The sequence below is a fragment of the Siniperca chuatsi genome, linkage group LG5 (assembly GCF_020085105.1).
Source record: "Siniperca chuatsi isolate FFG_IHB_CAS linkage group LG5, ASM2008510v1, whole genome shotgun sequence".
In the NCBI taxonomy this organism is placed as follows: Eukaryota; Metazoa; Chordata; class Actinopteri; order Centrarchiformes; family Sinipercidae; genus Siniperca; species Siniperca chuatsi.
In genome coordinates, this window is record NC_058046.1 from 12,707,060 (window position 1) to 12,721,631 (window position 14,572).

The following is a 14,572-nucleotide window of genomic DNA, read 5'->3' on the forward strand; positions in this document are numbered from 1 at the left end:
ATCAGGCCTATTGTTCTCTGGCTGCATCTACTTCATCACTGTTAAGTGCCTGATTAGCATGTGATAGGCGTGACCAAGGTGATAATACACTCTGATAGACTTTGGGCAGATTCAATCTAAGACCACCATTTCTGTTCAAAGAGGGGTCTAACTCTTCTCTCTACTAAGAATCTTCACCTCGCTGTCTTCAAATGTGTGGTTAGTAGCTTTTAAATGCAAATGCACGGCGCTCTGTAATCCTGAGTTACCGTGTCGTCTGTGCTGATAAAGTCTTTTGTGAAGTGGCTGTTTGGTTTCGCCTATGTACCGTTCTTTGCAGTTTTCCTCACTGCACTGAATGGAGTAGACAACATTGCTCTGTTTCTGTGTGGGTAACTTGTCCTTAGGGTGAACGAGTTTCTGTCTTAAAGTGTTGCCTGGTTTAAAGAAGACAGGAACATCGTGCTGTCTAAAGATCCTTTGTAGTTTTTCAGACAGTCCAGATACATAAGGAATGGAGACACCGTTCCTTCTTGGTTCTGTTACACTTTTGTCCTGTTTTTTGGCTCTTTTAACTTTGTTGATAGCCCAAGTAGGATAACCACAGGCTGAGAGTGCATTCTGGACATGCCGGACATTCTCACAATTGAGAATGACTTCCGGATGGGAGCCGAAACGTCTTGATTCTGAAAACAGTGTCCAGATGACTACGACTGAAACCTTTTCTACGATAAAGTAATGCATGCACTATTCCACTAGGTGGTGGTCTAATAACACAGAAGAAACACACTTAAGGAACCATTGTAAATCCATGCAACATGTTACAGTAACATGAATCAGACATGTTGAAGCACATTCATAAAAAAAAAAAAAAAAAAAAAAGGAATGAGGGAATCTCCACTCATCAACCAATTTGAAACTCAAATCAGCACATCAACAGAAAGGACACTGAAACAGGATGGAGAGATGAGGTGGAGCACACAGTTATGGTTCAAGCTTTTATTAAGCAGCAACTGATGTTTCGACAAACACAACGTCTTCATCAGAGTGAATTTACTCATGTTAATTTATATGTTGTTTGTTGAATCGTTGTTTGCCGCATCTTATTAAAAGCTTGAACTGAACAGTGTGCTCCACACCTCATCCGTCCATATCCTAGTCTTAAACCTGTATTTACTTTAAATGATGATGACTGTAAACAGGTATCATATACAGTTACATGAACAAAGTATTTTCATTGTATTAACACTGACAGAGTGTCAATATTTTGACATCAGGTAGATCCAGGGAGGAGCATCAAATTAATGGCACTTGATCAATACAATTTGAAAGATTTCAAACTACTGGCATTTTGTGTTTTCATATAGTTTTTGCACTTAATACAAAGCTAAATAAATATTTATTCTGAATTCTTATGTAATGTACTGTTCGTAGTCTATTTCTACCTTATAAGGGACAGGGGTTGATTCATAAAACAGTGTATGAAATCTTAAACATCCTAGCTGAAGAGCGAAAGGGACAGGCGGCTGATGTCTTCAGACATGTTGATCAATGTCAATCCTGTTGATGGTAACTGTATCAATTTACCCTTCTGACTAAATGCCTATTAAGGAAGTACTGGATGAGAAATGCAAAGCCACAAGGTCACTTGTTAAATTCCATTTATTATATATTTATATATGGGTTATAAACATCACAAAATAGAAAGTTGAGGAAGGTCTTGCACAAAGATATATATATTTATTTATATATATATATATATATATATATATATATATATATATATATATATATATATATATAATCAAGTAAAAGAGCAACCTTAGATTAGTCAACATTGGCAATGGAAGCAGGCATCATCATCATATCTGGGTTCAGTGCTGCAGCTGTGTTAGGAACATTCTCATTTATATAATTTCTATTTTAGTGCAAACAAAGTCTTTGCAGCTCTTGGCTCCAAGGGATTATTCAATATTAATAATAAAATAGGATTTTACAATATAGATGTTAAGGTTGCTCTTTTATTGCATATTGTTTAAGAACATACTGTGGTATTAGTTACAATAAGGTCTCAAGGTCATGATGTTCAAATAATCTAATATTCAATATATATACCTCTTACGTTTCTAAGCATCAAATGGTATCTCATTAACATAATAAATTTAATTATAAGCAATCAATATTAAAATACCTGAATATAAATAACATGCTTTAAGCAAAATAATTGTTCATTTAGAATGGTAGTTCAAACAACCTAAGTCAAGAGCTGTCAAGCCTTTAGAAATAGCTAAACCTATACATTGCTTTGTGTCAAATGCATTTTTTTTTCAACTGAAGGCCACTTTCAAACAAAGCAATTTATACAAGTATGACATCAAGTCTTATTACGAGATGAAATAAGTTCCAACTAAATTTCGTAATGAAGTGGGAAAACAAATAGGTGGTTTGATTGTACGTCTATCAAACAATATCTAATATAGCAATAATAAAAAAAATACCCACACAACTACAGTATACTTAGGAAAAAATACTTTAGTACTAATAAACAGTTGTAATATTACAACCACTGTAACAAGTTATAATATACATTTCTGATATTGAAATCAATAGTGGATGACTGTTACAATATGAGACCTGACTGTGCCTACTATTATGTGGTGGCAATGGGATGTGTACTTCATAAATATTGTGTGCTTCATACATTGTCTGCAGAAACTGCACATATCATACATGTTCACATCTTAAACACCTGGATAACTGGGTTTGTGCCTAGTCTACATGCAGGCTATTAACTCTTCTGAGTGCAACAGGATCAAAACAAGCCAAAAAACAACATAGGGCAACCTTTAAAATGGTGTGTATATACTGTATGTGTGTGTTTCTGTGTGTGCGTGAGTGTGTGTGGCAACAGAGAGAAATAAATAGAGAAAGAGAAATAAAAGAGAAAGAGAGAGACAGAAAGAGAGATTGGTCACATATATACACATATTTCCATACCAATGTTCAATTTGCTAAACCACACCATGTATTTACAGCATGTACATTTAGTGTAGCTGACATCATTATCATTACTATTTAGTGCTATACTATATAATATCATCCAAGAGATGAGGAGTGCCCACCCAGTCCAATGTTCTTGGCTCGGATGCAGCCATGATCATGCACATAAACTGTTTCCCTGTTCTCTTATCTATTGGGTAAATTGTGGTTGGAGTGAACCCTTTGTTGCTCTCCACAAACTCACACAGCTGATTATAGATTTTGGGGTACTCGTGACGAAGGAAGACTCCCCTGGCCCTGAGCTCACGCTGGATATTGACAAAGCACACCTCTCTGGCTTTTCTTCCCTCCTCCCCCTCCTTGTCAATGTCCGGTGTGCCTGGAGGCGGAGTGAGGATGAGAGTTTCCATTTCACTATCCTTCTTGAGTACCTTTTTGTCAGGGCTTGAGGAGGCCAAGGACACCTTTGCATATTTTCGAACTGTTGGTGCTTGGACCCTTGGTGAAGGTCTGTTAGGCACTAGTTCACCAACAGCTACGGATACATTCAGAAGGAAACATTCATTGGGGTCATACTCGTTACCTGCCAGCTGCAGTTCCTTGCAGTATTCACCTAGGTTGTCCTTGAAGCCATCCAGCTCTCTAAGAGATAAGTATGTAGGAGACATGAGGAGGCTCTCAAGCCCAACTTGCAGGAAGTTTTGAGCTGTCTCTGGATTAGCAAAACCCAGAAAGAGAACGCCTCTCCCTCTGGAGAGGTAGCCAGCTTTAGCAACGCGAGAGAAGGCTTTGTGGATCTCTGAATTCTCTCTGCAGAACTTAAGAGTGTGTCGACACACACTGTTAACACGACCGTACAGACAGGTCTCTTTATGGGTCTCCCAGTCATCCCTGCGACAGTTTCGTGAGCAGTAAAAGGTGTAGCAACTGTGACATGATTTGAAATACAAGCAGGCGTTGAACATACTCTCAATCCGGTTACACTTCTTGTTAGCACACACCATAGTGTCATCTTCATCTGTGCTATGGTCTGGAGAACATTCTTCAGCACTCCTTTGTAAAGCATCACACCCACTATCAGGGTCTTTGATTGTGTCAGGGCTGGATTTAGAGGACGGGAGCTGTGTGTTCAGACATCCCAAGTTTTCAAGTCCAGAAGATCCTCTGTCTTTGTCATCATCTTCAGTAATTAGTTGTTTTAGCTGGTCTAAAAGGTCTTCACTTGACTTTCTGCTAGTTGGTGGTTTGTAATCAATGACCAAATCAGCTAAGAGTTCATCCAGTTGCTCTAGACTCTGCTGAAGGGAGAAGTTGTTGTGTTTCCTGTCTTTGGTTATGTCCGATGTGTTGGATGGCTGCTTCTGATGCATTACTCTCGGAGATGGTGTCTTTTCACCATCCGGCATATCCCAGCTGACAGAGTGAACATCACGGCGCTTGCTGTTGCCTGCACATATGTCATTGTCTGTTATGGTGATCTCAGGAGTTACAAACCAGTGCCCACTCTTGGTATTCCTCCACGGATTGCTTGAGCCCCTCTCTAACGAGTTTTCAGAGAGTGAAAGGGCGGCGTAGCGCCTTGGTGAACTTGACAAGTTAAGTATAACAGGTTGAGATGTAACCTCAGAGGATGCTCCATGCCTTGCTTGGTAAAACAGGTTTTCATAGCTTCGTCCACGAGGCACCGATTGCTCTCTGTCATGCCGTGGATATAGAATATTGTCCCAAGACTTGGAGTGGTTTTTGACTTCTGCTCCTAGTCTACTTGTTTCCACACAGCTGTTAGTAAACCACGGGGGTATACTGGTGTCTTGCCTTACTCTTGGTGGTGTGTGCTGAGAAGACTGGTTGGAGTAGCCAGATATACTTGAGCGATACCAGTCATCTGAAAAGGCCTGGGACATTCGAGGGCGTCGACGACCCTCTGTATGATATGGCCTTGATGGAAAGTACTGCTCCTCAGGAGAGCTGTACGGTTTGGAATAAAACAACCTCGAGCTACTCATATGGTAAGGATTGAAGCGGTTGTCCTCTCCATAGTAAGATCTAGGCAGTGGAGTTTGAGAAAAGTATGATCCTGCCTCACTTGTGGAGTAAGGCCTACTATATACAGAGTGTGCTGGCTCTCTGTTGGAAAGATGGTCTGTGTAATACGACCTGACAGGAAGGGTGTGAACCCATCGAGTCCTTGGATCATACTGACTAGTCATTGTACTACCATGGCTGGTTAGACTGGACCGATCATCCTGAAAGTATGCTCTAGAATAGGGATGGACTGGATACCGAACAGGGTCTTCTGTATAGAAAAACTTGGTTGGTATGTTAGGATTTGAGTAAGCTCTTTGTTCTTGACTCAGATATGGTGCTGTTGGTGATGGCATTCTGTGCATGTCTAGATGCTGGTAAGAGATGGGAGACATGCTGGTGGTATAGTGGTATCCTTGTCTAAAATCTCCACTGTAGCATTCGCTTGGAGTGGGCGTTGGTGAGGAGACAATCTGCTGTGGTACATACAAGCCTCTACTGCTACTGGCCTGGGAGTATCTCTGCCAAAGATGCTCAGTCCGTACATTGGGAACCTGCCTAGATGTGTGTTGCAGTACAGCAGCATCTGGTTTAATGTCCACACGGCACCTAACATGAGGGGTTATGGCTGGTTTATCTGTTTTTTCCTCCTCAAAACAGTCTGAGACATAGAGGGGAGAATGAGGCTGCAGTTTGATAGGATGCACATCATTCAAAAAAGCCCTATTTGAGGAGTAGGATTCTCGATGTGTTTCAGAAGTCCTCAAGGTATCTGGCGCAGCCTGAGGTGCATCCCTCCCCTTCCTGGCTCCTGGAGGAGATACTGAGATGGGCACAGGAGTGAGGGTGGCCTTAATTCTCTGAGCGCTTTTAGATCTTGTTCTCTTCTTAGAATCTGACCATGTAAGATGGCTGGTTTTGTCCTGGGTGGTGTGCTGCTGGAAATGCCTGGTGTTAAACAGATCGGGAGACGAAAAGCGAAGGTGCCCCGGTTGATCTAGTCCATTCCACATTAGATCTTTTTTTAATGTCTGATGCTCAGCCCTCTTGTAAGGATACTCCATTGAGGAAGAGAAAGACTGAGGGTCATCCAGTGACTCAATGAAGTCAAAGCTACGGCAGTGTCTTTTGTTGATGATTTCAGGTTTGTCGATCATTTTCAAGTCACATTGCCGGGAAGGGTGGGGAGAAATGGAGTGCTCAGTAAGGGGATTTAGAGTAAAGTCCCGATATAGAGTCGATGCCAGTATATCAGGGGGATGCGTTCGTGTCATCTTAAAGGAACGTCAATACTCTCCATTCAATGTGATTCAAAATCAACACAGCCTGTAGAAAACAAGAGAGAGAAGAAAACAAATACACTTCAGTGCAATTTAAAGATATAGATGTGAGCTAAATGTTCTGCAAAAAAGAGGCAGACAGTAAGTTGTTTACAACAACAGTAGGATCAGTTTATATTTGATTAGTCTGTGTACCAAATCTCTAAACACATTTTAAAATAATTTTAATAATTTTATTTAAAAGCATCTATAAAGCTGAATAAGATGTAAGTGAAACCATCTGACCACTGATTCAGATACCTGTAATGATGATTGTCTATAAATCTAACAGATGTAGTTGCTCATTTACTAACCTAGTTCATTTCATGCCAACAGCCACAATACAACATCGTATCTGAGCAACGTCACAATCAGTCATTATTTTAAAATCTTGACTTAATTTAGCATATTTGAGGAGGTAGTTTGTATGTAAAACATAACTTACATGACATTATACCAAATTGCTGATAAAAAAAAGTATTATTTTTAATTTTACTTAAAAACTTGTTTATAAGATTAATCATTAAACACGGTTGTAGGCAGTAATATAAAAGCTATTTAAAACTATTTCTGGTGGAAATATAATCTAAGACAAATTTATACTAATGTAATGTGATATCATTAAATTACCATTAATTCCTGTAACATATAACCAATCACATATTAGAGATATATACTGTAAAAAAAATACATTCAGTAAATGACTAATCTTGTCAAAAAATGCAGTGCAATGAAGCATTTCTGTTTTCTACTGTTTAAATTATTCACATCTTATAAATAAATAATATACAGACAACTGCTGTCAATCTCTGCTTAAAGAACATCCAGAGTATTTTTTTAGGCCTTCGAATATTATCATGGACAAAACCATCCCATTTCAACAATGGATTTATGTGTCACACACACATGGGCTTTCTTGTTGGCACCCACCCACGAGCTAACCCTGAGTTACCATCTGTTCATCGTGAAGAGAGAGTACTGACCAGCCATCTCCCTGTCATGTCTCCACAACACACCTAAATATCACGTCTGTTCACACACGACCAACCTCGACAGACAAACCACTGTTATTCATTGCTTTGCTTGGCTCCTTAGAATTTTGTTTCAAAGACATATTGTAGGATACCTGTGTGTGTATTTTGCTGCTCTCAATAAAAAGAAACGCAGCAGCTTCAGTTGCATACAAGGATTATTTCATTTAAAACAACTTCTAGATTTCATGAATGGGTATCAGTGGGTAAAAACATTGCAAATGAATACCAGATCACCTACATTTATGATAATCAGCTTTTCCTTACATTTATCATGACTTTTGTTGAATTGCATGAACTTCTACATGGTAAATAATATTGCATATGTATATTGTATACATGTTATCAAGTGTTTCAGCTGAACAAGTAATTCAAGGTATCAATTTGGATTGCTAAATTCAACAATTGTATAACAATGTAGTTAAGAAATGCAATGTAGTTTAAGAGCAAATTTCCCCATCTTTTCAAATCCTGCAAAAAGTAACCTTTTTGTTCTTAAAAATCCGGGTTACATATTGTACTATTATCAGCTGTTATCACCGTCACCATATGGTCACTAATGTCTAATTGCTGGCTGAATGTCATTATAATATGAATACAATCTGGGACTAATTCTGTGTCACTTGTGCCGATATAGCAGGAATAAATTCATTATCATGCTATCCTTTTATTATACAGTAAAAATAGGCCTAATGAGGTGCAGCGTGTAAAGGGTGAACATTCAGTGAGTAGTTCACTACCACAATCTATCTGTCTCAAACAGCTACCTAACTTTAATACATTAATGGTTATGAACAATAGCTCCCACTATTGTTGTATGAATGGGTATGCAAGGATACTGTAAAAATAGTCCCAGCAGGAATGCTACAGTATATGAATGCCCCAAGAGATTAATAAAATATCAGAATTATTTATGTAGGTCTACAATAGGTCACTACTGACCACCACAGACACACTTTTAAGTCCCTGTAAAAATATTATTCAGCTTTTTTCTCTAGAAAAGTGTTAATGTGTTTGATCCCACTGATGTAGGACGAAAGACAAAATAGCAGGACAGGACAAGATGCTTAGACTTATGCATACATTCCTCCCTCTACTCATCTTCATGGTCTAAGGCTGTTCTTCAATAGAGGGACTACACGTTCTAGCCCAAGTATAAAACCACATGCCACACACTGTCTCCATGGCTACAGCACACAGCACAGAAACCATGAAACACTCCTGGAGTTGCACAATGAGGGCACAATTTCAGTCAGAAAACGTGGACTCATAATTAACATGAAATGCTTTAATGTTCTATGTGTGGGCAAAATCCACAAGTGTTACTTTATATTGACCTTATCAAAAGATGCTTAAAAGATACCGATGATATTGCTCTATGAACATATTCATAGAGGCAAAGGCTGTATTTTCCTGCATTACATTTTTGTTGTATGAGGTTATGAGGTCGGTCTAATAATAAATGAACTCATATTCATATACAACTTCGAAGACTGTAAGCTAATGTAGGATACTTCAATGTTTTAAGGTTTTGCAGACAGTAACAAATGCGATGCAGTTTCGCCTGAGACCTCCGTATGGGACCAAACCAAGGCGCATTCAGCCTTGAAGCGTTAACAAATACTTGCTCTAACGCACTTGGGAACCTCTTTTATTTTGGTGCTGCGGCACGGACGGCCCTCCATCCTTTGTGGCTGACCTAATGCCTTTGAGCCCGGAATGACATCATTTGCGGAGAAAGAAAGAAGCAGCGGGTTAAAACCAGGACAGAGCCCGCCGGGAGCCAGAAAAGGAGAATGAGTTAGGCTAAGTTTGGAAATGCTCAAGATTTCGAGAGTGAACGAGGGGCCTTACCGTCTCGCCGGTGAGTTGATCGGATGCGGTGGACATGGTGGAGCAGCAGCCTGTTCTCCGTGAGATGCAGCTTATCGCACCTGCTGTGAGCCTGCCGGAGCCGGGCCGTCCTTCATGCTGCCTTTACATGTTGTCTACTTCACCCAGCGATGCTCTCACACTCGCTTATGTCTTTGTGCGTGTGTTGTGTTTCTGTGTGATGGAGGGGAAGAAGGAGGTGTGTCTGAGCCTGCGCTTGTGCGCGTGCCTCTGGAGGCGTGGTTGTGCGTGTTTTTATGGGGGGTGTTCAGTCTCGGAGCAGCAATGCGGTCTCTCCGTTTGTCTCTGTACATGGAGCCCTGAGGACAACTGCATGGGCATTTCCGGGGGAACTGCTGGCTGTTTGCTCATCCTGCAGTGTAAGGTGCTTTGTAATCAGCTTTCTTCATCATGAGGCAAAGCAATTCTGACATTTACATTTTTAGAAAGTTTGCAGACCGACTAAAAAAGCTGCCTGCAGAATTGGGCCTGTCCTGCTCTTCCTCCTACACTATTGGACATGCATTAGACATAGTGAAGAGAAAAAGCAGTTCTGTGCCAATATACTGTAATTTTGTACTTTATTGTGATGGAGGTAGATGTGTGCTGTAAGGCTGCAACTAAGGATTGCTTTCATTATCCATGAATGTGCCACTTATTTTCTGTTAAGAAATGTCAGAAAATTGTGAAAAAATGCCCGTTATAATTTCCCATAGCCCAAGCTTACCTCTTCAAATGCCGTGTTTTATTCAAACAACATCATGTATGAGAAAGAAAAGCATCAAATTGTTACCTTTTAGAAGCTTGAACTAGCAAATGTTCGGCCTTTTTGCTTGAAAAAGATTATTCGATTATCGAAATAGTTGCGATTAAATTTCTGTTGATCAACTAATTGATTAATCAACTCATCATTGCAGCTCTAGTGTGACTGACTGTTTATCCAAACTTGAGCTGTATGGCCAAGAGTTGCTCTACAGAACAACTCTTCAGACTGTTGACATATTGTACATACATTCAGATTGGCACCTGAAAAAATGCTCTTGTACCCCATGGAAAGACGTCCTTGATACAACCAAATGTTCTTTCTTGCTTGCACATCGTGTTTGTTGTTGGCAATCTTGCAAGATCAAAAATCAGTGACTTTATGCTTTCCCTAGCCTGCTCTGTGCCACACACATCTGCCCTGAAGTCTCACCTCGCCACAGCCTTCTGCATTGTCTGAATTGATGATGGGGACAGCTGGCTGTGAGCCCCGGAGCATGTGACTGCCATTTGAAGACTGCTTGCTGAAGCACTCCCGCGGCAGATAGAAATCACCACAGACGAACTGTGCTGATCAGGCTGAAGATCGCAATGATACTTCGCTCTGACAGAGCTCATTTTGTTACAGGAAAAAACAGCTTTGCGCTGCTTGTGCACAGTAGATGATTCAGTTTCTATTATCTGTACTTTTCCTGCCTGCATCCTGGTTACAAAACACCATAGCTAACCGAGACTCCATCTGTGACATACCACGTGTCTGAGATATGATTCAGAATGACAGTACAGTGGATCTCACATTGTGCCGCATCCAGCATCCCTGAGAGTGGGATCTATCTGAGCATGTGTGACTCACCCTCTCCAGCACAGTGCATTGGCATCAGTTTGTGTCAGCTGTTGGTTAGCAGGCATAAGTGTCTGTCAGCTGGCTGCTAGCAGGTGTTTTAGGCACCTCGTAGGCTCTGTGGAGAGGAAATCAATGGCTTTCTGTTGATTAGAGGCCCCTCTGACAGGGATCAATCAGGCTTATACCACCACAAAGTAACAACATTAAAGCAGAACGCTGCTTCACTCTGCCTCCACTGCTCAAACAAGCTTTCATGCTGCTCTGACATATCAGCCATAATGAGCCATAAGGAAGAATCTGGACATTCTGCTTTGTTCCTACACTGTTCCTCACTCATGCTGGCACAGTAAACAACCTTCAGTTCTCCAGCTGTCTCCAATTAACTCTATGTATGATTAAGCAACTCTCTACAAACTTTCTTTCTGATTTCTGTGTTCCCATTGGTGGGAATTACATAAGAGATGCGAGGATGCACACATAGCCAGGCCCCATTGCTTACAAAGTCCAGCCCAAAATAGCCAGTGTGGCAGGCTAATACAAAGCAACTCTCAGCTTCGGTTATTTTGGACTGTAATGATATGTCAGAGGAAACAAGGAAAACACATTAGACCGCGATGTTAAGGCAAACACATTTTAGCTTGACTGTTTCACAAGAAATCCCCAGGGAGGCCAGAGATGTTGCCTTGGGTTCCTGCAGTAGTGAATAATTTACACAGCCAGAATTAGACCTGTTAGAAAGGCACATGTCTGAATGTGGGTGGTTCCTTGAGATCTTACAGGACCATTTCATGCCCTGCATGAAATATGTAGATACCCTGATTCAGTGGACTCAGAGGGGAGTGAAATGCAGCAGCGGTGAATCTGAAGACTCAGTGGGAGATGCACCCAGTCTTCCCTTAATTCCAAATGAACCCTGATTAAGTCCTCAACAAATTAAACCACTCAATCCTCTCCTTCCAACTTTACTACCCCAGACATAATTTACAGTTGTGGCGGTCCATATAGGGTGCACGCCACCGCGTGTTTTCGTGAGGATTTAGATGCGGCCAAGTGAAGTATTTAGATGCTTTTTTGGCTCAACGGGGAACTGAAGAAGCCACATTGGCGTAGCTTTGATTCCTGGTGGATCAGACTAGATTATATTCAGCGGATTGTTAGGCTTTTCCAGGGTACACTAGAGTTAGAGGAACTCTAGTGTCCTCATGTAGCTGATAGTGCATGTTGTAAAGGTGGCAAATGTTTGCAAAAGATATGACTTCATGATCACTCCCTGAAGAAACTTTGACCAAATGAGGCTTGAAGACTAGAATAAAATAGAATAGAATAACCATTTGAATGTAATTTTCCTATGCTTATTTAGCAAATTATGTTTATTTTGGCTGCACAAAAAAAGAACATTCCAATCCACTCCAAGTAACACTCATAAACAAATTCATGCACAAGCCAAACCATTTGGGAGCGGTATCCATGGTAACCCACACTGAGCAGGAGCAAAAGAGATTGAATTGATTTCAAAGGGAATGAAGTAAAGTGCTGATGGGAGTCTTCCATGGAGACTATAAAAATCTACGTCACGAGGATAAGATGCTTGTAAACCTTCAACAATCTGCAAACGCACCACAGGAGGGATTCAGCAGTGCAGCTTCATATCGACAGTACGTTTAGTGGAAACATACAATGTGGATGTCTCTTATGTCCGGGATTATCTCCAGCAGAGATTGACAATTAAAAGTTAACACAAGGTTTACCATAAGGAGACCCCCTCTGGCAGCCTCATGGTGAATATAACACAGGAAGAAAGACCTCATGTGGGCATATTCTCAGATCCTCCTTTCAGTACATGTAGGTCAAAGTAAGAATAGTGTAGATATTATTCACAGCTGCACTGAGCAAACACAAACTCCTCTGTCCTGGTCTCTGGAGTCACAGTAAGACATCCCATGGTGAGTCTTAATTAAATCTTTATTCTACACTCCTCTCTCATCCTTCATCATCTACCATTTTGGCTAAGGAATCACTCATGTGTGCAAGTTTATTAAAGGGGAAACGCATTTGGAACGAAGAGACGGGCCTCTTGCTGGGTGCAGTTTCTTTCCGAGGGCTCCTGGCGGTGTGAATTATTTGTGGTGCATTGTCACTATGATATTGTTATGTAACAACATAGAAACAGAATGCAGTTATATTACAGTTAGAGCAAAACTTGCAAATCAGATTTTCAAGCACTGATTGAGGTCAGCAGGAGGTTTTATAATGCAGTGCTGTCATTAAGGTTCCGCTATTCAAGATTGGACAGACAACAAATCTTTTGTGCCACGGTTTGGAAGAATCAATGAGGTCCTTCTAAATGTGGATATCTCTCACTGTCCATCCCACAGCAGTACAATGCAAAGCAGTACTGAGTTGCACTAATTGTGCAAGGCTGTAGGCCTTGTATAATAGCTGTAACAGCCACTCTTTCCCAATCAAAGACTACCATCTGATTGCTGAATAAAACAACTGAATTGTGGATTGACATTAGCTTTTCTTTTTAATTCATAAAAGAATGAGAGTGATTTAGAACACTTGGTTATATGTATTCTGTTTAAGTATCTGATATGAATTGTGAAACACATTTGTTTCACAATTCATATCCCCCATGCCTGGGATTTTTCCCTTTCACATCCTGCGTAGTTTGCACATCCACCCATCCAATTATATGTGCAAATCGGTTTTGACACTTAATGTATGTAATTACGCATTCTAGTTGGCAATTGCAGCCATCCAGATGCACCTGTGCTCGTAGCTTCTCCGGGCCGTTTAAATGGGTCAGCTCTAGAAATATCCTGGCTCAGAGAAGAAGTCGTGAGTGCCCCTCTGCTTTTGTCTTCTCTCTGTCCGTAATAGAACAAGACTATTGCTGGCAATACCCTTGAATCCTTTATTTGTGACCTGCAAAGTCATAGATGTTGTATTAGAATGATTACACAACACCTCAAGTGTATGACTGCAGTGGGAGAAAATCACAATTTCTGTTGTTTTCTTGTGAATGGGTTTGTGAGAGTGAAAAACTCCAAAAACAGCCTGCTGTCTTCTATCAAGATATGAAACTTTGCTAGTGTAGGCTCAAAATGTGAATTGGTATATGTGAATGATGCTGACTTACAAATATTAGATGCCAAAAAAGTAGAATGTAATTATCTTCCAGAACATGTTTAATATGAAATCATGTCTTTCCTGATCAGATGAGCATCTTAACTGTTAACCAAACCTAGATTTGTTAGGAGAGAATTGTGTGGCGTGCTGGGCAGCTAGATAAGAAATGCAAGCCAGCAGACAGAGCTTTAAAAAACACACTGACCTTTCATGAGCGAGCTGCTATATAACATCCTGCCTGCAAATTGCATTTTGCACTCCAGACACTTTTGTCTGCTATGAAAACTTTCAAGGGAAAAAGAAATTGATCCAATCCATTGATTGGTGATTAAAATTGAGCTCTCTCCCTCACTGCATAAAACCTGCCAACCAAAATATTTTGACAGGTCCAAGTCATTTTATAGCTGGATGAAGGAAAGTAAAATATCTCAATATTAATGTATTTGTTTCAGCTGTAGACGCAGTCATTGATTTGTACAAAACAAGGCAATGAAACACGGTCATTCTTTTGACTGGGGGGTGCATACAACTATTGGCCTCTCTCAGCTGCAGCTGCTGCATTTAGATTTGCAGCCCTAATGAAAGTATAAAAGATACTGGAATATAAT

General features: G+C 40.5%; 1 protein-coding gene and 1 long non-coding RNA gene across 2 annotated transcripts; one reads left to right on the forward strand and one right to left on the reverse strand.

Annotated features, from left to right (window-relative positions):
• Positions 1-1,625: 1,625 nt before the first annotated feature.
• unm_hu7912 (un-named hu7912) lies at positions 1,626-9,406 on the reverse strand. Its single transcript, XM_044197620.1, has 2 exons — positions 9,209-9,406; positions 1,626-6,330 (listed from the first exon to the last, which is right to left on the reverse strand). The coding sequence occupies exon 2, from the start codon at positions 6,276-6,278 to the stop codon at positions 3,066-3,068; it is 3,213 nt and encodes a 1,070-aa protein (XP_044053555.1). The 5' UTR covers positions 6,279-6,330; positions 9,209-9,406; the 3' UTR covers positions 1,626-3,065.
• A 91-nt stretch (positions 9,407-9,497) lies between these two features.
• LOC122876843 lies at positions 9,498-13,338 on the forward strand. Its single transcript, XR_006378140.1, has 2 exons — positions 9,498-9,606; positions 10,384-13,338. It is a non-coding gene; the product is annotated as an uncharacterized LOC122876843 (long non-coding RNA).
• The last annotated feature ends 1,234 nt before the right edge of the window (positions 13,339-14,572 follow it).

Excerpts from the sequence above, each read along its gene's own strand:
- unm_hu7912 (XM_044197620.1), bottom strand. The coding sequence starts at position 6,278 with ATGACACGAACGCATCCCCCTGATATACTGGCATCGACTCTATATCGG.